Below are 26,669 nucleotides of genomic sequence, written 5' to 3' on the forward strand. Positions count from 1 at the left end.
AACAGAGATATTTCCTGTTTTATGAAACACTCTCCTTTCTGATTAACTCCTCCTCTCTCCTCTACAGACACTACACTGCAAAAAGTTAATATCAAGCATTGGCTTAAATGACCTGAATTGAGGAAATGTATCGTGTTTTGAGCGGTTTTCACTCATTTAGACACTTTTCCTGATCGGACCGAGTTTACTTTGCTTGTTTGAGGACATTTCAGACCAGTTCTAAGGTAAATCTCGCTTGAAATAAGAAAGTAAAATTGCCAATGAGACAAAAGCAATTTTTTTTACCCCATTGGCAAAGAAAATGGCCTGAAATAAGGACGAAATGTATTAAAACGAGTCAGAAACATCTCAGAACAAGTGAAATAATCCAGGGACAAATGCCCAAGAACTTCTTAACTAGTCAAAACAACTAAAATTTGGATTATTATGCTCAAATTGAGATGTTTATCTGATCTAGTTAATTACTTTTTGCAGTGTAACGTTATGGGAAGAGGCAAATCCCTAAACATCTCTGTCAATTTTCAGCGACAACATTGTTGACATGTTTTGAAACACGCGTGTTCTCGATCCCTTTTCATGGCGTGTGCATTTAAACAGCCTGGTTCTGGATTGAAGACTTTAACAGGATGTTTCTCAGCCGACCTTGGATCAATTTTGACCATTTAAAAACTCAGAGAAATGTTAAAATCTCAACTGATCTTTCCATGTGGAGCAGTGTTAATTTTGACAACATATTTTAATTTAGTTTTAGTCTTTTGACGAAAATGTAATTCAATTTTAGTCTAGTTTTAGTCAAAAAAATATATTCGATTTTAGTCTAGTTTTAGTCGACTAAAATTGCATGTCAATTTAGTCGACTAAATTTAAGACGAATTTAGTCGACTTTGCATTGATAATATTCATTATAATCATATTAAATCTTGTTCCTCGACTTCTTGGAGCTGCTCCACATGAACAAAGCTCAGAGTGAATTTACATATGAGGCTCTTTCAGACGGTCAATAGAAGTTTGGATGATTTTAGTCTCCTTTTCATTTTTATTTAGTCTTATTTTAGTCGACTAAAATATCTGGACATTTTAGTCATAGTTTCACGCCCCCTCAGACTAACACCACGCCCCCTCAGACTAACACCACGCCCCCTCAGACTAACACCACGCCCCCTCAGACTAACACCACGCCCCCTCAGACTAACACCACGCCCCCTCAGACTAACACCACGCCCCCTCAGACGAAAAAAGGAAAAAAAAAGAAAAGAAACAATATAAAATGTCCAGATGAAGTTTTTGATCATCTATTTCACTTCTGTTCATCACAGAGCTCCCAAAATCACACAGAAGTTTTCCCGTTTTTGGCACTCATTATGTTAAGCAGTGTTGGGGAGATTACTTTGAAATTGTGTTTAGTAACTGAATACTTAAAACATGTTTCGTAACATATTGCATTCCTTTGTCCACACAGAGTATTATATTCTGAAGTCTTACAATGAGAAGTATTATTTATGTATAAATGCAGCATGTGGTCATTAAAGTGTAGACGGCGCTTGTTATGAACTTATTTACCATGAATCAGGAAGAGACCGATGATTATCAAAGGGAAGCACTGCAGAGCGGATAAACCTTCCCCTGATCGCTTTGACCTTTTTTTTATTAGTAATATTATACAATAAACTAAACCTAATGATTGAGTACACAGAGTATTCCTTTAATAAACTGGGCCCACGTTTAACTTCTGAAACGGTGACACTAAATCTTAAATACCTGCTTTTTTAAATGTATTAAACAATGAAAGAGGAAACTAGGAACTGATTCTTAACTAGGGCTGGGCACCGTAAAAAAGTTTAGGTACTACCGGGATCGAAAGCAGGAACCGAAAAAAATCCTTTATCTTTAGATCCAAGTTTTGATGTTGTTTGTCCAGAGTCAGCATTAAAGGAAGTGACTTGGTTGTTTCAGCTCAAATCAATATATTTTTTTTTCCCATTTTTAGATTTCCCTATTTTTTCAATTTTTTGGCAGAATTCTTTTCTGACAATTTCTTTTTTTTTGCCCCAATTTTTTTCATTTTTTTTTCTCTGATATTTTCCCTGTTTCTCAACCATTTTTTCCAATTTATTCCAGTTTTCCCAAATGTTCCACCTCTTTTTTGCTCATTTTTATTACAAATATTTCCCCTATTTTTTATATTTTTTTCCCCAAATTTTGGTGATTTTTCCCCCCATTTATTACCAATATTTTTTTTTTAATACATTTAATTTTGCCCAATTTTTGTTTTATTTTCCCATTTTTTACACTCTTTACTCCTTACTATTCACTGATATTTTCCCTGTTTTTCAACCATTTTTTCCAATTTATTCCAGTTTTCCCAAATATTTATTTCCCCCTATTTTTTTTAATACTTTTTCCCCAAATTTTTGTCATTTTTCCCCCCCCATTTACTACCAATAAATGTTATTTTTTTCTTACAAATTGTATTTTTATTTTGCCCAATTTTTGTTTTTGTTTTCCCATTTTTTTACATTATTACTGCTTACTCTTTACTCTTTACTCTTTACTGATATTTTCCCTATTTCTCCCCCATTTTTTCCAATTTATTCCCCTAATTCTTCGGCACATTTTTCTTCATTTTTCCCACAATTTCTCCCAATTTCCCCCCAAATCATTCCCCATTTTTCCCACATTTCTTGACATTAGAGCCAAACTAGCAAAGAAAAAGCAGGTACAGTTCCTTTAATGTCAGCTCTGTTAAAGCGTTAATCTGTGGGTTTTCAGGCGGATAAACCAATCAGAGAAACACAAAGTAAAACCCCCCAAAGGAATGACGATGGCTGTGATTGGTCGAGGAGCCACGGGAGGCGGGTCCGACTCGCCAGGCCAGCTCGTAAAGTGCTCGTGTTGAAATGAAACTAAAACCGACGCCGTCCTTGGTTCTTTTTTTTCCTCCGTAACAGGCCATTCTTACAGTTTTGTCACGACATCATCCGGAAACAAAACAAAACAAAAACGATCCAGCCATTTTCAACTGCAAATACTTAAGTTTTCAAGACAGACAGGAATCGACGAATCCTTAATACCGACAAATAAATAAGACATAATAGGTTTAAAATATGTGAAGTTCGAAGTCTGTTTCTTGCGGTAGAAAAAAAACGGAGTCTTTGTACATCCGAGTCCGACGCACCTTTTTCCGGCGCGTTTTCAAAAGTTCTTGATAATCTTTGGTTGTAGAGTTTGAACAGTGAAGATGAGGAGATGAGGGGGGGGGGGGGGGAGAAGGTGCTTGGTTTGCTACAGGGAGATCCGGCGCCTCGTCAGTCTGTGCGGGAGGGCGGGCCGGGGAGGGGGGAGGGGGCGGGGCAGGGGGCGGGGCAGATGTGGTCCCTGTGGTCGGGTGGAGACGGCGGGAGGCGGAGCTACTCGTACAGCGTGACGGTGCAGTAGCAGAGGGCGGAGATCCTTCGGTCCACACTGGCTTTATCTGGAAACAGAACGGGTCACGATTAGGAGCTTGGAGATGCAATATTCAGAACTTAACCGAGCCCATTTTCTCCAGCTTTACCCAAATCTAAAAGCGTCTTGAGCTGAGAGCTTACAGCCTAAATCAGGGGTGCCCAAACTTTTTGTCTCCGAGGGCCAAAGTTAAAAAGTGCCTGTGGGTCGCGGGCCAAACACGGCGATGTCAAGCGTGAAACACGTATAACTGCAAATAATAAAAGTGACTTTATTTTCTTTTTTGGTGTACATCTGCATTTAATTCTATCTATGCAAATAACCTCTTAACTCCCGCCTGAACCGAGAGGATCTTTTTGCTCACGTCATCAGATTTTTTTCCCATCATTTTTTGTTGGATATTCAACTCATTTTTGTAACTTTTTTGTCATTTTTTGGTCCATTTTTTTTTTTTTTTATCAAATATTTTTATTGAGACCAATAGTAGAAATTACATTGAGGTACATGCTCCTTTATATGGTTGACGACACAGTGAGATGTACTCAGTAAACATATATGCAACCACTACAACAGTGTCAACTTACACTTCAATTATATTACAAGAAGCACAGTCTTGTTTAATGTCTTTTTTTTTTTTTTTTTTAAACCCACCAGCCCTGGAACAAATAACAAACAAACAAAAAAGAAAATAATAATAATAATAATTATAATATTAGTAATAAACCCTCCCCAGCTTAAATTTTTGTCATTTTTTATCAAATTTTTATCATATTTTTGTTATTTTTTGTCAATTTTTTGTCATTTTTTTGTCTATTTCTTGTGACATTTTTGTGACATTTTTGCCACTTTTTCATCAATTTTTCGTCACTTTTTTGTCAATGTTTTCTCACTTTTTTGTCACATTTCCATCATTGTTTTGGTCTCAGTTTTGTTGCCATTTTCACAGCTTTTTTCCAGAAGCTTTGGGATTGGGGTAAAGCCAAACTGGAGAAAATGTGCTCGGTTCAGGTGGGAGTTAAGGGGTTAACATGCTACAAAAGCCTAGTTTTAGTAGAACAAAATCAATTATTGTAGCAATATAGAGCAAAATGGAAACAACAGCACCATCTGTACCTGCAGTACCTACAGTGACTTCAGCTCATTCATTTCTTTAAGTCAAAGAAAATGCCATATTATATCATTTTGAAAGTGTCAGTTCAGCATAAATTCTTTTATAAGTCATAGATGTCAACGATTTTTGCAAAAAAAAGTTGGAAAAATGGGAAAGTTGATGCTACGACGCTGTGATTGATAAACACCAAGACACCAGAACAGGGTTTCCTTAACTTTGTGAAAGGAGTGAAACAGCGCCCCCAATTTGACGCTCGTGGTCAAAAAGTGAACTGCATTTATATTTGCCATTGAGAATGAACGGGAGAGAGAGTTATTGACCAGATGCGGCGCAAAAGTAGGTCACCCTCTGGCGGGCCAACCTAATTGTTCCCACTTTGGGCACCCCTGGCCTAAATGGTGATGATGGTGATCGACTGGGACTGAAAAACAGCCCTGGACTCTGGTCAGCCTGGTCCAAATTAAGTGTAAATGCGACACTTCCACAAATACATATGTTAACCTCTCACCACCGAGAGCATTTTCTCCAGTTCGGCTTTACCCAAATCTAAAGGCTTCTTGACTGGAGAGCAACGCCTCATTTGGAAGCTAAAATCTAGAAAAGTGACGGTAACTTGTCATGTTGTCGCTGCATTTTTGTCATGTTTTAGTTGCTTTTTGCTGCATTTTTCATTACTTTTTCGTGGCTTTTTCGTCTCTTGTTTTTGGTTGGTTTTTTGTCATGTTTTTGTTGTTTTTTCATCGCTTTGTCGTCATTTTTTCGTCACATTTTGTTGTGTTTTTGTTGCTTTTCCAGCACATTTTTGTGTTTGGATGCTTTTCTTTTATGCTTTTAGATTTGGGTAAAGCTCGGTTGCGCCCGGGATAAGGGTAAGGTGAAGTGAGAGGCCAGACCGGTGGTCCTAGAGCCAGTGGTCCTTCTGTGCTCTTCCAGAATGGACATGTGGCCAGTCCGCCGCTGATTAAAGGGGAGGCCACGACCGCACACACCGCTGAACATCCAGGGGGAGGACAGTTTCAAGAACCTGCGTGTTCACCTCAACTATAAACTGGACAATCGGCCTGTACAAGAAGGACCAAAGTCGCCTCCACCTTCTGAGGAGACTGAGGTCCTTCAGAGGAGACTGAGGTCCTTCAGAGTGAGCCGGCCTCTGCTCAGGACTCTTTATGACTCTGCGGAGCCTCTGCTCTCCACTACGCTGCCGTGTGCTGGGTCCCGGGCTGCACACAGCGGGACAAGACCAGGAGGGCCAGCTCTGTCCTGGGCCCCCTGGACTCTGTGGAGGAGGTGAGGGACAGGAGGGCATCAGCCAAGCTCACCTCCATCATGGACAACACCTCCCACCCACTGCTGTAACTGTAGAGGAGCTGAGCAGCTCTTTCAGTGGCAGACTGAGACACCCTCAGTGCAAGAAGCAGCGCTACCGCAAAGCCTTGTGAACCTGCACTGCCACACTGACTATAAAACCTTTTATTATAAATCTGTTTACACTTTTTGTCTCCACACAGTCCTTGGTCATTGTATATAAGATATCACTATTTATTATTAATAGTTTTTTTCCCTCACATTTCCTGCCTATTGTCTCACCCTGAGTGTTTCCAAAAGCTGAATGTAACAAATAAACGTCTCCATTGTGAGATCAATAAAGGCTTATCTTATATTAATGCCTCATTTGAAAGCTAAGGCCTAAGGTCCTTTCTTGTTTTTGTCGCTTTTTGTCTCGTGTTCGTCATTTTTGTTACATCTTTGTCATGTTTCCTTCGTTGCATTTTTGTCGGTTTTTTTCCCTATGTTTTCGTCGCGTTTGTTACACGTGGCAAAAACCCAACAAAAAATATTCACAACAAGAACAAGGAAGAAGAGGTGCGTTCTTTCGGCCTTAGCTTTCGAATGAGGCTGTAAACAGAGACAACGTGCTCCATAAATGGTGGAAAACATAAGTGGTTCTGTGGATGACCTCTGGGTTCACTTCACTCACATTTCACCACGTTGTCGATGTCCGTCGGGTCCTGCAGGATCTTGGAGAGTCCGTCCAGTAACATGGAGGCTTTACTGTAGCGATACGCGATGTCCTCCGTCTGTTTGAACATCTCGTCCAGAGCGGCGGACTGAACCTGTGGAGGAAGAAGGAACCAGACGTGTGAACAACAACAGCTGCTACAGGGAGGGGACTGGAGCCAGAAAGAAAGAAAGAAAGAAAGAAAGAAAGAAAGAAAGAAAGAAAGAAAGAAAGAAAGAAAGAAAGAAAGAAAGAAAGAAAGAAAGAAAGAAAGAAAGAAAGAAAGAAAGAAAGAAAGAAAGAAAGAAAGAAAGAAAGAAAGAAAGAAAGAAAGAAAGAAAGAAGTAAGTATTTTAAAATTGATCCTAAAGGACACTGGCAGCCAATGAAGCTGTTTTAAAATAGGGGATATGTGGGTCCTGTTTGTTGCGGGAATTTTCACTGCAGAGTTTTGCACTAATAAAGACATGAAAATAAACCGTTACAGTCGTCTAAACATGGATGGATGATAAGCTCCAGATCATTACGTGAGACCATATTCCTAATTTTCGAAATGTTCCTTAGTTGAAAGAAGCAGTTCCTGGTTAGCTGCTTACAGTGCTGCACTAATGACATGTCTTTGTCAAAAATAACTCCCAAGTTACGAAGGCTTGGTTTCGCAGACTGGCCTAAGTCACCCAGGAACTGTTTAATCCCTGGAATTGAACCATCAGGTGCGATTACCAGGGTTTCCGTTTTGTCTGCATTGAGCTGCAAAGAGTTATCGCTGAGCCATTGTTTTATGTCCACTAGACAATGGAGCAGAGAGTTTAACTTCTGGTTTTCCCACGGTTTAAAGGAACAGTAAAGCTGGATATTGTCAGCAAATAGGTGGAAAGAAACATCATTGAACCTTTGGATGATCTTTCCCAAAGGGATCAAGTACAACAAAAATAAGACGGGACCTAAAACGGACCCTTGAGGCACTCCACACAACAAACCCACAGACTCAGACATTATTTGGTTAGCTGTAACCCCGATAAATAGAGAACCGCTGTAGCAGAACACAATGTAATGCTTTATGAAGACAGTCAGGCCCTCACCATCTCCACGGCCTGGTTGTAGATGAGCTTCTCCGCCGTCACGCTGTTGATCTCGTCCACGAACCTCTGCTTGTCGGAGAAGAAGTGGTTGAGTTTGTCGGTGAGGCGGCGGCAAAGCGAGATGCAGTTTTTGTAGCGCTCGTTCAGGCTCTTCACCACTGGGAGAAAACGATAAGACGCACAGAGTGAGGTCGGCCACTAAAGGCGGGCAAGGAACCAAACTAAAAGGCGAGGAACCAAACCAGACAAAAGCCGGACCTTGTTTGACGGCGCTGGACGGGTTGAGTTTGGCCGATTTGATCTGAGCTTTGGCCAAATGCAGCGACGACGCCAGGAGCTGCGCAGACTTCATGTACAGGACCAGCTGCTCCACCTGCCTGTAGGGGGCAGCACCAGCACGTTAGAGACATTTACTCCAAAGAAACAGAAGCAGATCTGATCAGTTCAGTTCAGTCAGTTTTGATCTAAGGCTGGGTCCTTTTTCTATTGACACCAAAATATTTGTCATCTAGAACCAGAAAACAGGACATTTATGTGAGGAATGTCAAGAAATGTGTGAAAAACGGGGCCAAAATGGGGGAAAATTATGATTAAACTGGGGGAAAAATGGTAATAAAAAAATGAGCAAAAATGTGGGAAACGAATTGGGAAAATAAGAAAAACTGGTCACTCTTGTAAAAGATTGTAAATCTCAATGAGTTTTTACCTGGTTAAATAAAGCTAAAATAAATATATAATAATAATAATAATAATAATAATAAATAAATAAAATAAAAATAAATAAAAATAAACATAAAAATAAATAAACAAAAATAAAAATAAAAATAAAATAAAATAAATAAAATAAATAAAATAAATAAAATAAATAAAATAAATAAAATAAATAAAATAAATAAAATAAACATAAAAAAAATAAACAAAAATAAAAATAAATTTAATTAAATAAAAATAAAAAAAATAAAAAAAATATAAAATAAATAAAATAAATAAAATAAATAAAATAAATAAAATAAATAAAATAAATAAAATAAAAATAAAATTAAATAAAAATAAAAATCAATTAAATAAAAATTAAATAAAAATAAAAATAAAAATAAAGCCAAAAATAGTGGGAAAAATCATTTATTTGAGTTGAAATAACAAGTCACTTCCTTTAATGCTGTCCCTGGTCCAGCACAAAATAAACTTGGATCTAAAGGTAAAGGAAAGCACCTAAACGTTTCCCCCTGATACCAAACTGGTATTGTTTAAAGACACCCAGCCCGATCCATGACCAAACCGTTTGAGGCGAGTTGTTAGAGAACGAGCTCATGTATTTCTCAGTTACATCAAAATCATCTTATCCCCAAAACGGCCCGAACCGGATTAAGGCTGAAAACTGGAATCCTGGAGCAAATGTAACGTGGAATCTACTGTTGTTGTTGTTGCGGGTGGTGCACATGCGGGCGGCGTCTTACCCCCACTCTTTGCTGAGTTGGCTGATCTGATCCACCACCACGCTCTCCTGCGGCGGGTACAGCGAGGCGGCCGACACGCCCAGCTCCGCCCCTCCCGCTCGCACGGCCGCCATCTCCAGCACGCAGTCGGTGAAGGACAGCATCATGCGCAGGTGCAGCAGCGTGTCCGTGTGCTCGCGCTGCCCACGGGAAACACCACACGGAGGTTAGGACCCCAGCGTTTTAGCCCCGCCCGACTCAGACCCCCTCAGACCCCCTCAGACCTCCCTCAGACCCTCTCAGACCCTCTCAGACTCCCTCAGACCCCCTCAGACTCTCTCAGACCTTCCTCAGACTCTCTCAGACTCCCTCAGACCCCCTCAGACCCTCTCACACCCCCTCAGTCCCCTTCAGACCCCCTCAGACTCCCTCAGACCTCCCTCAGTCCCCCTCAGACTCCCTCAGACCCTCACAGACTCCCTCAGACCCCCTCAGACCCTCTCAGACCCCCTCAGACCCCCTCAGACCTCCTCAGACCCTCTCAGACCCCCTCAGACCCCCTCAGTCCCCCTCAGACCCCCTCAGACCCTCTCAGACCCTCTCAGACCCCCTCAGACTCTCTCAGACTCCCTCAGACTCCCTCAGACTCCCTCAGACCCTCTCAGACTCCCTCAGACTCCCTCAGACCCCCTCAGACCCCCTCAGACCTCCCTCACACCCCCTCAGACCCTCTCAGACTCCCTCAGACCTCCCTCAGACCCTCTCAGACCCTCTCAGACCTCCCTCAGACCCTCTCAGACCCTCTCAGACCCCCTCAGACCCCCTCAGACCTCCCTCAGACTCCCTCAGACCCTCTCAGACCTCCCTCAGACCCCCTCAGACCTCCCTCACACCCCCTCAGACCCTCTCAGACTCCCTCAGACCCCCTCAGACCCCCTCAGACTCCCTCAGACCCTCTCAGACCCTCTCAGACTCCCTCAGACCCTCTCAGACCCTCTCAGACTCTCTCAGACCCTCTCAGACCCCCCTCAGACCCTCTCAGACTCTCTCAGACTCCTTCAGACTCTCTCAGACTCTCTCAGACCTCCCTCAGACCCTCTCAGACCTCCCTCACACCCCCTCAGACCTCCCTCAGACTCCCTCAGACCCTCTCAGACCTCCCTCACACCCCCTCAGACTCCCTCAGACCCCCTCAGACCCTCTCAGACCCTCTCAGACCCTCTCAGACCTCCCTCAGACCCCCTCAGACCCCCTCAGACCCCCTCAGACCCTCTCAGACCCTCTCAGACCCTCTCAGACCTCCCTCAGACTCTCTCAGACCTCCCTCAGTCCCTCTCAGACCTCCCTCAGACCTCCCTCAGACTCCCACAGACTCTCTCAGTCCCTCTCAGACCTCCCTCAGACCTCCCTCAGACTACCACAGACTCTCTCAGTCCCTCTCAGACCTCCCTCAGACCTCCCTCAGACCACCTCAGACCCCCTCAGACCCCCTCAGACCCTCTCAGACCCTCTCAGACCTCCCTCAGACTCCCTCAGACCCCCTCAGACCCTCTCAGACCTCCCTCAGACCTCCCTCAGACCCCCTCAGACCCTCTCAGACCCTCTCAGACTCCCTCAGACCTCCCTCAGACCCCCACAGACTCTCTCAGTCCCTCTCAGACCTCCCACAGACCCTCAGACCCTCTCACCTCCATCAGCGTCTCCTCCGGCAGCTCCGGCGCCTCGAAGGTGATGAATCCCTCCAGACTGGGCGGAGACGTCCCGTACGGCACGTACCTCAGGCTGCTGGGCCCCGGCTCCGGCGCTGTGGCGCCCCCCGGTGGAGAGGAGCCCAGGGCCATGCCGGAGGGAGGCGAGCCCACCCACACCCTCCCACTGGTGGAGCAGAGCGAGCCGCCCGAGCTGTTGGAGCCCACTGAGGAGAGACAGAGGAGTCAGGCTCAGATCGGACTGAAAAGTGCTTCTTCTGGATCTTCTGCAGTTTGTTTGTGTAAATGTACAAAACTTTTCATATTTTGCTTTAAGGTCAGCACACACTACACGACTTTTCTAGTGGTAAACGATTTTATATAGAATGGGGGGTCCACACTACACGACTGGATTCAGTGCGATTAGAACGTCTGGGGGTTCACACTTAACGACTCAGAATCGTAAGAGCGACACACGATTCTGACAAACAGCTGATGTTTTATAACACAGCGCGTCTGTCGTCTCTACGGCTTCCAAAACTGACCCCAAATCCGCAAAGACAGGCCTGTGTTTGTGAGCGTGGGAAACGTGTGCGGGTCCCGATTGGTCAACGGTGTCAACAATGTCACAACACCGCAGCGCTAGCTTACTGCTACTACGAAGCTTCAACTTGGCTATAGTTCTGTCAAATGGAGATAAAAGTTGGCGACAGGAAGAAGCGGGACTGTTATGACACTTTTAATCAGTTAAGTTGGTGACCACACTGGCGTCCTGTTGCTGGGTCCCCTGCTGGGCCTTTGACTAAACCAGGTAGAGAGACCGGCCTTTCCTGGACTCCAGACGAGCACCTCACACTTCTAGACAATAGGGCCCACATGGCCCATCTCCCCAACATGACAAAGATCTCCTCTGCCAGCCTGATTTCATTCCCATGCAAAGTGCCTTTTGGTGGCTGCATTAACATCTCCAAATGTATTACCATTTCTATGTGTGTCTGGGCTTTCCTCTGTTGTGTATGACCCCGGTCCTGCTGCTGTGTCTGTGGTGCTCGCCTTATAAAAGGTGATGCCAAACTGAGCAGGGCAGAGCTTAACATGAACTCGTGTCATGTGTAACTTCTCCGGAATGCATTGTGTAATAAAACTTCACATCTTGACTAGACAAACATCTCTTAAGCGGAGCGGAGGAGACGGAGGAGAAAGTGGGGAGGCTAGCCGCCGTTAGCCGCCGTTAGCCTCCGTTAGCCGCCGTTAGCCGCCGTTAGCGACGAGGTGAAGCTAAACAGTTCGTCTCCAAACTCAGTAAGTGCCGCTAAACTCTGTTCGTGGTTGAAATGTAGCTGGAAAAGGTGTTTGTCGTGAACATTTGGTGATATAAAGTTGTGCTGTTTCATGTGTGGGGCTGTGGCCATGAAATGAGTTGTTTGTGCCGCTGGTTTAACAGAGAAGTGAAAAAAGGAGGCGCGGCGGTGTTTTTCTGTCTTTATATCTCTCTGTCATTCACGTTTGGGACGGTAAAATCACCCAAAATAAGAAAAATTGGCGTTGTTTCTACCTGGTTAAATAAAGCTAATAAATAAAAATAAAAATAAAAATAAAAATAAAAATAAAAATAAAAATAAACAATAAACAATAAACAATAAACAATAAACAATAAACAATAAATTAAATAAAAATAAATAAAAAATAAATAAAATAAATTTAAATAAAATAAAAATAAAAATAAAAATAAAAATAAAAATAAAAATAAAAATAAAAATAAAAATAAAAATAAAAATAAAAATAAAAATAAAAATAAAAAATAAAATAAAATAAAAATAACAATAAAAAAATTGGAATAAAATAAAATTAAAATAAAGGCAAAAATTGTGGGAAAAATCCTTTATTTGAGCTGAAATAACAAAGTTTAATACTGTCCCTGGACCAGCATAAAATAAACTTGGATCTAAAGGTACAGGAAAGTACATAAACCTTTCCCCCCCGATACCAAACTGGTCCTAGCCTGATCCATGACCAAACCGTGTGCCCTTTGAGGCGAGTTGTTAGAGAACGAGCTCATGTATTTCTCAGTTACATCAAAAACATGTTAACCCCAAAACGGCCAGAACCGGATTAAGGCTGAAAATGAATCCTGGAGCGAATGTAACGTGGAATCTACTTGTGTTGTTGTTTGATTTCCTACGACTGGAGTCTAGTCGCGTCTTTCTACCCCCCCACACTACACGACCCGACTGTGTGACCGCCTTCGACGAGACGCGACTCGACTAGACTCGGCACGACTGAGAATTAGAGCGAAATCGGGCATAAAAGTCGTGTCGTGTGAGCTGACCTTTGGATAAGTATTAGTGCATAAAAGTAGTAGAAAGTAGTAATAACAGCTCCAGCGTGGTACCTGAGGTGGTCCGTGGCCGCGAGCCCAGGTGGGAGCAGGTCGGGGGGGTGTTGCTCTTCGGGGGGGAGCCCACAGTGAACATCACCGTCCTGGGACTGGAGCCTGCGTGGACCAGGCCACACCCGGCGGGAGCTGCAGCGGGACAGACGATATTGTTAAAGCCACAAACCTTTACAAACCCACACATTCATCATCTGAAGAGTTGAGAACATCAGAATAAACCGAGGGACAGCCAAACTTTGATTTACTTTTGAAGTAAATTTGACAAATTGTGCAAGTTTTTAACTCTCCTCTGCCCCCTCACCCTCACCCTCACTCCCCTCCACACGCCACCCTTGTGTTGTGTTCAAAGAGAAATGGACAATATCAATAATCTTGTGTGCAACAGCAGAATAAATAAGAGCAGAGTAAAAGATACTTCACTGTATTTATTTGCTAAACTTCAACTTTCATGAACGTCTGTATTTTTTGGTGTTTAGAACTTTAATGTTCCATTGTGCCATTCCATGTGCCCTGCTCTCCATGAGTGGGCGGAGCCTCCACAGAGCTCCAGAGCTTGATTGACAGGCTCTGGAGCCAGTCAATGCACCGGAAATGCTTCCAAATTTCAGACTGATAAACAAAAACTTGTGTGGTTAAAAATATTTCACCTCCCCCAGCGTGGTCACCTGGGTCATAGCGATTTGTAGAAAAATAAAAACTCTTTGGGGCCGTTGTGTCTTTCCCTGGCCTGTCAGACACTCCTCCTTTCTGTTCAAAAGAAGAACCGTCTGGACAGCTCCTTGCAGCCTATCATTTCACAATTTTACCCACGTCGGTCCAATCACGCACCGAGAAGCGGGACTTCATTCCCCCAAGACGCGGAAGCCGCTACCACACTCTACCAAAACAATAGAGATGGCGTGCGCGGCGAGTGATATGATGTTTTCTCCTGCTCTTTCGTCTGTTTTAAATCATTTGGAGAAAAAAAAAGTAATCCCTAAAACTGTAGCAAGAAACAGCGTTCGAAGCGTTCCTCGTAAACAAGGACGTTTTTGGAAAGGCTTCCTGACACTTGTTGCTGCGACGTATCTAGCCTTGCTCTGATTGGTTGATGCCGTCTGTCAATCACGCCCACCGGGAAATCGTTGAGTTTAAGCTGCTCCCAGACTTTATGTCTTTGAAATATCTATGAAAAAGCATGTAGTTTGGCAGGCCAGGCAAAGTGTCTCTTGGAGTCGCCCCCGGCCACCAGGGGGCGGTATTACAGCAATGTCAGCTCCCACCATAAGGACCATAGAGTTGGTTTAAAGCCATAATTCTTGTATTTTTCATAAATGTTTGGTATAAAAGATGTAGTATGGAGGGTCTGGAGGGTCTGGAGGGTCTGGAGGGTGTGGAGGGTGTGGAGGGTGTGGAGGGTGTGGAGGGTGTGGAGGGGCTGGAGGGGCTGGAGGGGCTGGAGGGGCTGGAGGGTGTGGAGGGTGTGGAGGGTGTGGAGGGTGTGGAGGGTGTGGAGGGGCTGGAGGGGCTGGAGGGGCTGGAGGGGCTGGAGGGTGTGGAGGGTCTGGAGGGTCTTGTTACCTGTGTCCATGGGCCTCTCGGTGTTCAGGCTGTCCGTGCTGCCCTGATACGCTTGTCCCCCCAGGGTGATCCTGATGGGCGGGTCCGACAGACGGCCCGTGCTCACGGACCTCCCGAAGGTCCGCGTGCCCTCCGGAGCGCTGGGGCGCCCCCCCGTGTACGCGCCGCAGTGGTGCAGGCACATCTCCCTGGACTCGGCCACGGTCTTGGTCGGGGCCGGACCGTCGGCCAGAGCCATGAGGTTACACGACGCCTGGGTCTTGGGGATCTTAAACGGAGCAGAGATGGTCTGGAAATCAAGGAGGAAAAAGTAAATTAAGAGGAGACACTGCGGGAAAAGTCTAATCTTCATCCTGTCCCGTCTACAGGAAATAGGACAGTGCGGCAGGATGAGAACTGGACTGTTAGAGCTGAACCAGGTGAGACAATAATGATAGTTTTGATGCTGTTGGTCCTGGGACACATGAACCGAGCACATTTGGTCCAGTTTGGCTTTACCCAAATCTAAAAGCTTCTTGAAAAAAGTGTCAAAACTGCAACAAAACTGTAAGAAAAAGTGATGAAAAAGTGACAAGAGTAAAAAAAAAAAACGAATGGATTTTTTTTTTTTTTTTAAGTGACAACGCAGGAAAAAGTTCCGTTCACATAAATATTTTTTTCTAAAATTTTGCCCCATTTTTCCCAGTTTGTTGACTTGTTTTGTTTACAATTCTTTAATACTAAAATTTTCCCTATTTTCTCCCCCCGCCATTTTTTCCTCATTATTGCCAATCTTTTTCCCTAGATTTTTTACTCATTTCCCCCCCAATTTAATTTTTCTTTTCTTTTTCCTTTCCCCCAATATTTTCCTCTATATATTTTTCCATTTTTCCTCATTTTGACCAACTTTTATTACCAATATTTTCCTTATTTTATCCCAAATTTACCCTAAAATTTCCCAATTTTTTAAACATTTTTGCCCCACACTGCAAAAAGAATTTAACTAGATCAGTATAAACATCTCAATTTGAGCATAATAATCCAAATTTTAGTTGTTTTGACTAGTTAAGAAGTTGTTGGGCATTTGTCTTAGATTATTTAACTTGTTCTGAGATGTTTCTGACTCGTTTCGATACGTTTCGTCCTTATTTCAGGTCATTTTCTTTGCCAATGGGGAAAGAAAATTGGTTTCATCTCATTGGCAATTTTACTTTCTTATTTCAAGCGAGATTTACCCTAGAACTGGTCTGAAATGTCCACAAACAAGCAAAGTAAACTTGGTCCGATCAGAAAAAGTGTCTAAATGAGTGAAAACCGCTCAAAACACGATACATTTCCTCAATTCAAGTCATTAAAGCCAAAGCTTGATATTTACTTTTTGTAGTGCATTTTCCCCGATTTTTCCCCACAATTTTGCACGCCTGACTAAAATCACAAGTGATATTTACCACCAATTCATTTTCTGGTAGGAGAGGTGTGGTTGACGATCGTCCAGAGTCGTTTATTGTGCTGAATATCTCTCATGTGTGTCTGCACGGAGCCGTAGCCAATCGTATCATCGTATCCGATCACATATATAAACATTTACATGGTTAGTCTGGTGTTATAAGTGATTTGCCTCAGGTGCTCTGTGGAGCGGGTCACACTGTTTTTAATGCAGGCTAGCTGATACCATAGAAATGCACTAGCCTTGCATTAGCCTAGCGCTACGAAACTCTTCAAATATAAGAACTGCATGAATTACAAAAAAAAATATCTCAAGAAATCAGCAACACTCTGGATAACTAGGAAATGAGGCCCTATGTCAAAAATCCTGAAATATCCCTTTAAAGCAACAGTATCTAAACTAAAAGTAACGGGACCAGGACTCATTATGACGAGCTAAAGCCGCGTCATCACCGAGGGGCGTGTCTGACCTTGGTGGGCGACCCGATGATGGTCGGCAGCGGCGTTTTCCAGTCGGAGGTGCGGGGGGAGGAGCCTAGCAGCTTGGTGGGGGAGGAGCCCAGGTTGAGCGTGGGGCGTCCCGTCTGTGGAGAGTGCGAGCAGGAGGCCGTGGGCTGCACCGGGTCCGACAGCTGCTTGTGGAGCTTCTGACGGGTCTGGTACATGTCCGACAGGGTGGGGGCGCTCTGGAGCCGCGCCCCCAGCATCTGCGAGGACGGGACGGGGGAACCTGCAGAGACACGGGGAGGGATGCTTTAATTAATTAACCCCTTAACTCCCACCTGAACAGAGCACATTTTCTCCAGTTTGGCTTTACCCCAGTCCAAAAGCTTCTGGAAAAAAGGTGAGAAAATAGCAACAAAACTGAGACAAAAACAAGGATGGAAATGTGACAAAAAAGTGAGAAAACATTGACAAAAAATTACAAAAATGTGACAAAAAAATGAAAAAAATTGACAAAAAATTGACAAAAAATGACAAAAAAATGATAAAAAATGGACAAAAATATGACAAAAATGTGACAAAAATGTGACAAAAATGTGACAAAAAAGACAAAAATTTGACAAAAAAAATGACAAAAAAATGATAACAATTTGACAAAAAATGACAAAAATGTGACAAAAAATGACAAAAAAATGTGACAAAAAATGACAAAAAAATGTGACAAAAATGTCACAAAAATGTCACAAAAAAATGATAAAAATGTGACAAAAAATGACAAAAATTTGACAAAAAATGACAAAAATATGACAAAAAATGACCCCAAAAAAATGACAAATAAATGATAAAAAAAATGACAAAAAATGACAAAAAATTGATAAAAAATGGACAAAAATGTGACAAAAATGTGACAAAAAAAATGATAAAAATTTGACAAAAAATGACAAAAATGTGACAAAATATGACAAAAAAATGTGACAAAAATGTCACAAAAATGTCACAAAAAAATGATAAAAATTTGACAAGAAATGACAAAAATGTGACAAAAAATGACAAAAATTTGACAAAAAATGACAATAAATTTATAAAAAATGGACAAAAATGTGACAAAAAAATGACAAAAATGTCACACAAAAAATGATAAAAATGTGACAAAAAATGACAAAAATGTGACAAAAATGTGACAAAAAATGACAAAAATGTGACAAAAAATGTGACAAAAATGTGACAAAAATGTGACAAAAAAAATGACAAAAAATGATCCAAAAAAAATGACAAAAAAAGTTACACACATGAGTTGAATACCCAACAAAAAAATGATGAAAAAATAATCTGATGACATGAGGAAAAAGATCCTCTCGGTTCAGGCGGGAGTTAAGAGGTTAAGTTAATCCTAAATGAATGTAAGAGGTTTCAAGGCCTTTTCTTTAGCGGCTGCTGGGAATTAGTTGTTGACAAAAATAGCCCGAGTTCACAGAGCGCTTTGTCCAGATTTGTTGTTGACCGAGTGATTCATCGTGAGTCAAAGTCCGTGTTTAAAACTTCCTGACGCCGCAGTTTCAGCGGCTCTGCTGTGTTTGTGAAGAGAGGGACCAGTTATTTATACTTCAGAGACGATGACGCGCGAGAGCCGGGTGATTTGTCCCGTTTTGGAGAAAGACCGAAGGGACACGGTCACAATAAACCGAGGATTCCTCTAACAAGGCTACAAGGAAAGAAAATACAACATGGCGCTTAAGAAAAACTGAGACATTCATTTCATGTTCATTTCATTAAAGATGAGCCGTTATCATCTAACAGGAACTCACTGTCCACCACAGTCTTCAGTAAATATGATTAATACGCTTGTCAATCATGGGGAACTCGAAGAAATCACAGCAGATTACAGGTCTTAGTAAAGGAACAGGAAAGGTGTGAAGTGCTAACAGCAGTAGCAGCAGTAGTAGCAGTAGTAGCAGTAGTAGTAGTAGCAGTAGTAGCAGTAGCAGTAGTAGCAATAGTAGCAGTAGCAGTAGTAGCAGTAGTAGCAGTAGTAGCAGTAGCAGTAGTAGCAGTAGTAGCAGTAGCAGTAGTAGCAGTAGTAGCAGTAGTAGCAGTAGTAGCAGTAGCAGTAGTAGCAGTAGCAGTAGTAGCAGCAGTAGCAGTAGTAGCAGTAGTAGCAGCAGTAGTAGCAGTAGTAGCAGTAGCAGCAGTAGTAGTAGCAGTAGTAGCAGTAGTAGCAGTAGTAGTAGCAGTAGTAGCAGTAGTAGCAGTAGCAGCAGTAGCAGTAGTAGCAGTAGTAGTAGCAGTAGTAGTAGCAGTAGTAGTAGCAGTAGTAGCAGTAGCAGTAGTAGCAGTAGTAGCAGTAGTAGCAGTAGTAGTAGCAGTAGTAGTAGCAGTAGTAGCAGTAGTAGCAGTAGTAGCAGTAGTAGCAGTAGTAGCAGCAGTAGTAGCAGTAGTAGCAGTAGTAGCAGTAGTAGCAGTAGTAGCAGTAGTAGCAGTAGTAGTAGTAGTAGCAGTAGTAGCAGTAGTAGTAGTAGCAGTAGTAGCAGTAGTAGTAGCAGTAGTAGCAGTAGTAGCAGTAGTAGCAGTAGTAGCAGTAGTAGCAGTAGTAGTAGCAGTAGTAGCAGTAGTAGCAGCAGTAGTAGCAGTAGTAGCAGTAGTAGCAGTAGTAGCAGCAGTAGTAGCAGTAGTAGCAGTAGTAGCAGTAGTAGTAGTAGTAGTAGCAGTAGTAGCAGTAGTAGCAGTAGTAGCAGTAGTAGCAGTAGTAGCAGTAGTAGTAGTAGTAGTAGCAGTAGTAGCAGTAGTAGTAGCAGTAGTAGCAGTAGTAGCAGTAGCAGCAGTAGCAGCAGTAGCAGCAGTAGCAGCAGTAGTAGTAGTAGTAGCAGTAGTAGCAGTAGTAGCAGTAGTAGCAGTAGCAGTAGTAGCAGTAGTAGCAGCAGTAGTAGCAGTAGTAGCAGTAGTAGCAGTAGTAGTAGTAGTAGTAGCAGTAGTAGCAGTAGTAGCAGTAGTAGCAGTAGTAGCAGTAGTAGCAGTAGTAGCAGTAGTAGTAGTAGTAGTAGCAGTAGTAGCAGTAGTAGCAGTAGTAGTAGTAGTAGTCGTATTAGTAGTAGGGATGCACGATAATATCTCGGCATTTTGGCGCCATCCCCGATAAAGCCGATAAAAAAAAATTGGCCGATAATTAGGCCCGATAATTATAAGCAAAAATGACATTGAATCTGCGGCTCCAGCTCGCTGCCTTTCTCTCTCGGCGGCGCCACTCGTCCTGCAGCCCGGAGCTGCTGCAGACTCAGGACAGCACATTTACAGCAGCAGATATACGCCCTCCACGGCCGACTTCTGCACGGTTTTAGCTGAAAAATACGACGAGTATTCCAGCGAAACAGCTGTGCAGGCGCTCTCCGCGAAGGAAGAGTTTTTCGACTTTTTACATCGAAGTCACTTCAACATTAGCACCGCAACAAAATGAGAAAAAGATGAGGAAATGCAAACCGCGGATCCGCTCACGTAAGTTACTGGAACAGAGCGGAGACTATAAACACATGAATTATCTTTGTATTTCTGATAAAATAAACACGACAGCCCCGAGATTGAAGAGCTATGAACGAGAGAAGTTTTACTTTGATGAAATGAGCCGCGCTGCTCGTCACAAACGCATAAATGAGCCCAGTGCAGGAGAGAGTCTTGTTTTTGTGCTGTAGTATCGTATTATTAGTCAGAATCTGTCACAGATTTGGCATCACTTCTCTCTCATGTCAGAGACGCCTCTAGACTCAGTGAAATACTATAATACTGTCTATATTCCAGTATTGTAAATAAGAATTCATTAGTATGATGTCAACAAAATGAAAAATACTAGGAAGGAAGTAGCAGTAGTAGTAATATATATATATTTTTTAATAAGATGTGACACAGATGAGCAGATACAGACCTGCTCAGATGATGGAACTGTAAAAACAAAGAGCTTTAGAAAAAGGTGGAGACTCAAACCCAAAGTAAAACTCATTATTTGATTTATATTTATACACTTGTATATTGCTTGGTAGAATTAAAGCAGTACTAAGTAACTTATTTACCTTAATAAATCCTTTTCGTAGTCCCTCTGGGGGTAATAAAAGTGTTTATGGGATGATTGGAGGGTCTTTCATCTCCCCCTGGTGTCTCTGGCCAGAAAACCATGTTTGCAACTTGACTGCCCCCGGTGCGGAGAAAGCAACACACACTAATGGAATCACGAAGCTAACAGGCTAACGGGCAAAGCTAACTGCGGGCTAACGTCACTTTAAACAGTATTTACAGCCAAGTTTGAGTGAAAAAAAATATTTCCGTTGTATAATTGGATGCACAGTAACCCTCTGTTCCTTTGCCTTTTCTGTCAGCGTAGTATTTACTCTCCAAGACAATTAATAAATTAAAAAATCGTAACTTGCTACGACACCTGCAGTTGCGCTTATGGCCTCTAGGGGGAAGAGTTACTTAGTACTGCTTTAACACATTTGGGCAGAACTGTGAACCGTTACATTGAGTTCTTGTCACAAAATAAAGTGCAAATATATATACATAATTATCAGTGTCATTATCGGTCATCGGTATCGGGACATGCGGAATTATCGGTTATCGGTTCAAATTGGCATCATCGTGCATCACTAATTAGTAGTAGTATTAGTAGCAGTAGTATTAGTAGTAGTATTAGTAGTAGTATTAGTATTAGTATTTATAGCAGTACCTCCAGACGAGCTGCGGCTGCGCGGCTCGTGGCTCTGCAGGTGACAGCAGCACTGGCCGAGCTGCTCCGGGATCGTCCCCACTGCAAACACAGACACACTTTAAATACTTTCAGAAATCCACAAAGAAAAAAAAGCAGAATCTCAAATGTTAAAGGGACGATACGGAGTTTAAAAATGTTAAAATTATGTATTTTCCTCCCCCTACATGTTCCAGCCATGTCCTCACGTGTGTCACTAAGAAAGGTGTTACTTAAGGTCTGAAGCGTCAGGCACGAGCTTAAAATAGAAGCTGCAGTTACATGTATGACCTGAGGTGGCAGTAGTGAGTATAAAATGACTTGCATCTAGTCCCTTTAAAGGGAAATGTGTGAGAAAACGGGTAAAGGGAAGGGCTGAGTAAAGGTTTTTTTTCTATACCGGTACTTTCACAATACTTGGTTTTCGATACCTGTGCTAAATTATTTGTCATAAAGAACCATAAAGCAGATTAATTATGTTGATTTATTCCTTTTCCTTCCATTTAATTTCTTTGCATTTGTATCATTTGTTTGAGATGAAACAGCCAAGAAACTTATTTAACGACAAAAGAGCAGAAAAGACTTTGAACATTTTTTTTTCTTCCATTTTTTTCTAATTTTCCCTACATTTTCCCCAATTTAACCTTTTTTTGTGTTTTTTACCCAATTTTTATTATTTTATTTTATTAATTATTTTTTTTTAATGTTCCCCCTAATTTTTGGCCCAAAATTTCCTTTTTTTTTTTTTTTTTTTTTGTCTTTTAAACTTTGATGACCAACAGCATTAAAATTGTGGAGGGACTCTGGGGCATTATGGGTAATGTAGTTCTGATTTAGAGAAAATAGACAGTGGTGTCTAGGATTGTGGGTAGTGTAGTCGCTCTGACCCAGGGGGGAGAGTATACAGAGGGGGATTGTGGGTAGTGTAGTCGCTCTGACCCAGGGGGGAGAGTATACAGAGGGGGATTGTAGGTAGTGTAGTTGCTCTGACCCAGGGGGGAGAGTATACAGAGGGGGATTGTGGGCAGTGTAGTCGCTCTGACCCAGGGGGGAGAGTATACAGAGGGGGATTGTGGGTAGTGTAGTCGCTCTGACCCAGAGGGGAGAGTATACAGAGGGGGATTGTGGGTAGTGTAGTCGCTCTGACCCAAGGGGGAGAGTATACAGAGGGGGATTGTGGGTAGTGTAGTCGCTCTGACCCAGGGGGGAGTGTACACAGAGGGGGATTGTGGGTAGTGTAGTCGCTCTGACCCAGGGGGGAGAGTGTACAGAGGGGGATTGTGGGTAGTGTAGTCGCTCTGACCCAGGGGGGAGAGTGTACAGAGGGGGATTGTGGGTAGTGTAGATGCTCTGACCCAGGGGGGAGTGTGTACAGAGGGGGATTGTGGGTAGTGTAGATGCTCTGACCCAGGGGGGAGAGTATACAGAGGGGGATTGTGGGTAGTGTAGTCGCTCTGACCCAGGGGGGAGAGTATATAGAGGGGGATTGTGGGTAGTGTAGTTGCTCTGACCCAGGGGGGGGAGTATACAGAGGGGGATTGTGGGTAGTGTAGTCGCTCTGACCCAGGGGGGAGAGTATACAGAGGGGGATTGTGGGTAGTGTAGTCGCTCTGACCCAAGGGGGAGAGTATACAGAGGGGGATTGTGGGTAGTGTAGTCGCTCTGACCCAGGGGGGAGTGTACACAGAGGGGGATTGTGGGTAGTGTAGTTGCTCTGACCCAGGGGGGAGAGTATACAGAGGGGGATTGTGGGTAGTGTAGTTGCTCTGACCCAGGGGGGAGTGTACACAGAGGGGGATTGTGGGTAGTGTAGTTGCTCTGACCCAGGGGGGAGAGTACACAGAGGGGGATTGTGGGTAGTGTAGTCGCTCTGACCCAGGGGGGAGAGTATACAGAGGGGGATTGTGGGTAGTGTAGTTGCTCTGACCCAGGGGGGAGTGTACACAGAGGGGGATTGTAGGTAGTGTAGTTGCTCTGACCCAGGGGGGAGAGTATACAGAGGGGGATTGTGGGTAGTGTAGTCGCTCTGACCCAGGGGGGAGTGTACACAGAGGGGGATTGTGGGTAGTGTAGATGCTCTGACCCAGGGGGGAGAGTACACAGAGGGGGATTGTGGGTAGTGTAGTTGCTCTGACCCAGAGGGGGGGGTATACAGAGGGGGATTGTGGGTAGTGTAGATGCTCTGACCCAGGGGGGAGAGTACACAGAGGGGGATTGTGGGTAGTGTAGTCGCTCTGACCCAGGGGGGAGAGTATACATAGGGGGATTGTGGGTAGTGTAGATGCTCTGACCCAGGGGGGAGAGTACACAGAGGGGGATTGTGGGTAGTGTAGTCGCTCTGACCCAGGGGGGGAGAGTATACAGAGGGGGATTGTGGGTAGTGTAGTTGCTCTGACCCCGGGGGGAGAGTATACAGAGGTGGATTGTGGGTAGTGTAGTCGCTCTGACCCCGGGGGGAGAGTATACAGAGGGGGATTGTGGGTAGTGTAGTTGCTCTGACCCAGGGGGGAGAGTACACAGAGGGGGATTGTGGGTAGTGTAGTCGCTCTGACCCAGGGGGGAGAGTATACATAGGGGGATTGTGGGTAGTGTAGATGCTCTGACCCAGGGGGGAGAGTACACAGAGGGGGATTGTGGGTAGTGTAGTCGCTCTGACCCAGGGGGGGAGAGTATACAGAGGGGGATTGTGGGTAGTGTAGTTGCTCTGACCCCGGGGGGAGAGTATACAGAGGTGGATTGTGGGTAGTGTAGTCGCTCTGACCCCGGGGGGAGAGTATACAGAGGGGGATTGTGGGTAGTGTAGTTGCTCTGACCCAGGGGGGAGGGCGAGTACGGCCGGGAGCTGCCCGTCGACAGGCGGCGTCCGACGGTCACGGTCTGAGCGATGTCCCCCGCACTCGGAGACCCCGACACCATCTTGGGGAACCCCATGGGGCTGGTGTTAGAGCGCCGCACGGTGCCCGACCTGAGGAACAACAGGAGAGACGTTAAGATCCGGCAGGAAGAGACTCCGCAGGGGAGAGAGGAAAATAAAGAAACGACATGTCAGTTTAAGGCGAGACACTGCAGGTGAATAGGGAAAAAAAGTAAATGTAGAGATGTCAATTTGAAACTTTTGCTGAACATCACAGATATAAATGAGAAAAAAATGTATTGCATTTTTTCTGTCATTTTATGTTTTCACATAAAAATAAGGCATTTTGAGCATTAAAATGGCCAAAAATGCCTATATTTTGAAATCAAAATGGCTGTGGTGAGCTAATAAAAAGCTGGTGAGCATTAAGTTGTGCGGATCTTTTGCTATTTTCATATTGTTACTTTATTGATCCGGCACACTGGCTTAGACCGCTGGATGTGCGTGTCTTCACCTATTATGCAAAAACTTTTTCAAGCTTTACATCATGTTATTATGTCATTCCCTCATTAAAAACATGGCTGAAGTGTTGCCTTGGCACATTCACGTATTTTTGAGTAATCTGTAAAAACTCTGATGTCGGCCATTTTAGGGACAGGTTTGCCTGAGTCCTCCTAGGAACGCCCCCACCTCCTGGAGACGCCTCCGAGCTTTCGTCACCAGCCGAGTTACCAACCACTGCTCCTCAGCAGAACGAAATCAAAATAATGAATTGAGCCAGATTAAATGTTATGATTTTATTTTATTGACATATTAGTGACTAAGATTTTTTCAGAGGAGATTTTGGATATTTTGTTTAGTTTTTCCAGAAACTAATCGTCAGTGAAAAAATCTGTAAAAACTCAAATTCCGCCTGTTTTTTTGGTTTCAAAGCTGAATTAATCAGGCTAGGAATTAGATATTAAAAAATCCCTCTGAAAAAACCTTCAAAATATTGTTGTGTCTCAGACTGTAAAGTTTGGAGTCTGTGGGAGCTTCTATAAGGGCTCAGGCTCTGCCCGAGTGCGGCTTCTCTCATTCAGAGAAAACCAGCCCTGAAGTTTTGTAGCGAGTGCGCATGCTCGGCCCGTTCTCCGACTTTTCCGCTCCAGCGTCTCGTAGGAGGAAAAATACCATATTTGGGTGAAAGCGTCATCACGGGGCCCCTTAGCAGGACACGTGGATGTCAAATCTGTCAATATTTATGAATGAAAACCCGCGGGAAAGACGGACTTTCTTCGCGGCGCAGCAGCTACTTCCGGGTCGCCCCCACCTCGCAGACAAAACATCATAAAATAAACATCATTTTTATATCTGACATGAAAACTAAGATGTAAAGGGAGGAAAACAGATAAAAATCTCCACTTCGACCACTGCGTGAAAAACCAATACTTTCACCTGCCGTGTCTCGCCTTAAATGGGGAAAGAATTGTGAGGTAAATGAAAAGAGAGGGAAAAAATACAAATTGGGAAGCTGATGTGGGACTAGTTTTAGATCTCGCCTTGTTTGTTGTCGTCCTAAGTGCAATAAATCAATAAAATCCCTCCTCCTCCTCCTCCTCCTCTCCCTCTTCCTGTTGTAGCTGAGAATGACACAGCGAATCTCCCGTTCGGCGCTGGTCCTCCCGCTTCCTGCTCCGTCTCTGTGTAACACGCTCTGACATAAAGGTAAAGTGATATAACGGCAGGAAACTCGGCGTGAGTCACGGCTGAAACGGAGCCAGTGAACAATGAAAGCGGCCGGTGCTAAAAAGAAAAGCCACTGAGCGACTTGATCATCCGATACACAGCCTCAAAATAAACACCGGAGAGTTCAATATAGAGCAAACGATCTGTTTTAGTCCGGATTCACTTCCACTCTGATTTTGACACAGTTTGATAAAAATAAAAGCTCTTCAGTGTGAATATTAAACCAAAGGGGATTTTTATTGTAAAGCATCAACTCTAGCGTTCACTCGTCTTTACTTGTATCGTTTTGGCGTGAGGAACTCTACGGAAGCGGCTTCTGGTTTTGCACAAAAAGGTCAGATTTCTAGGGTTACAAAGGGATGGAAAATTCAAGTTAAATTTTCGCAAACTTTCCAGAAACTTTCAATGGGAACTTTAATGAGAATTTTCAATCATTATAAAACTGTCAAAATGCTTAAAAAAAACATGATTTTCTTTCATTTTTTGTTGAATAAACAGTTAGTGAAGGACCACATCGTCAAAACTTAGTATCTTCCCTAAACCTACATTCTGCTCAAATAATCTTGCTAATAGGTCGGACATGTCAAGCTGGCGGCCCGCGGGCCAAATCAAAAACTTGTAGACAGGGGCGGACTGGGACTGAAAAACAGCCCTGGACTCTGACCAGCCTGGCCCAAATAAGTGTAATTGTGATACTTCCACAAATACATATTTTAACCTCTTACCCCCCGCCTTAACATTAACGAGTTCATTTTCCCCAGGCCGACTTTTTATTTTTTT

The 26,669-nt window shown here is 43.5% G+C and overlaps 1 protein-coding gene across 1 annotated transcript in view; it reads right to left on the reverse strand.

Moving 5' to 3' along the window:
* Positions 1-3,344: 3,344 nt before the first annotated feature.
* Positions 3,345-26,669, reverse strand: part of ulk2 (unc-51 like autophagy activating kinase 2) — an 89,663-nt gene continuing 66,338 nt past the window's right edge. Inside the window, exons 16-26 of the mRNA XM_079573732.1 lie at positions 24,121-24,272; positions 21,290-21,370; positions 16,611-16,870; positions 14,716-15,004; positions 13,153-13,284; positions 10,761-10,987; positions 9,094-9,272; positions 7,895-8,013; positions 7,637-7,794; positions 6,534-6,669; positions 3,345-3,472 (exon numbers count right to left, since the gene is read on the reverse strand). Coding sequence (XP_079429858.1) covers positions 3,408-3,472; positions 6,534-6,669; positions 7,637-7,794; positions 7,895-8,013; positions 9,094-9,272; positions 10,761-10,987; positions 13,153-13,284; positions 14,716-15,004; positions 16,611-16,870; positions 21,290-21,370; positions 24,121-24,272 — 1,798 coding nt within the window. The 3' untranslated portion in view covers positions 3,345-3,407. The remainder of the gene's footprint in view (positions 3,473-6,533; positions 6,670-7,636; positions 7,795-7,894; positions 8,014-9,093; positions 9,273-10,760; positions 10,988-13,152; positions 13,285-14,715; positions 15,005-16,610; positions 16,871-21,289; positions 21,371-24,120; positions 24,273-26,669) is intronic.

Source organism: Gobius niger, assembly GCF_951799975.1.
Source record: "Gobius niger genome assembly, chromosome: 1".
NCBI classification, from domain to species: Eukaryota; Metazoa; Chordata; class Actinopteri; order Gobiiformes; family Gobiidae; genus Gobius; species Gobius niger.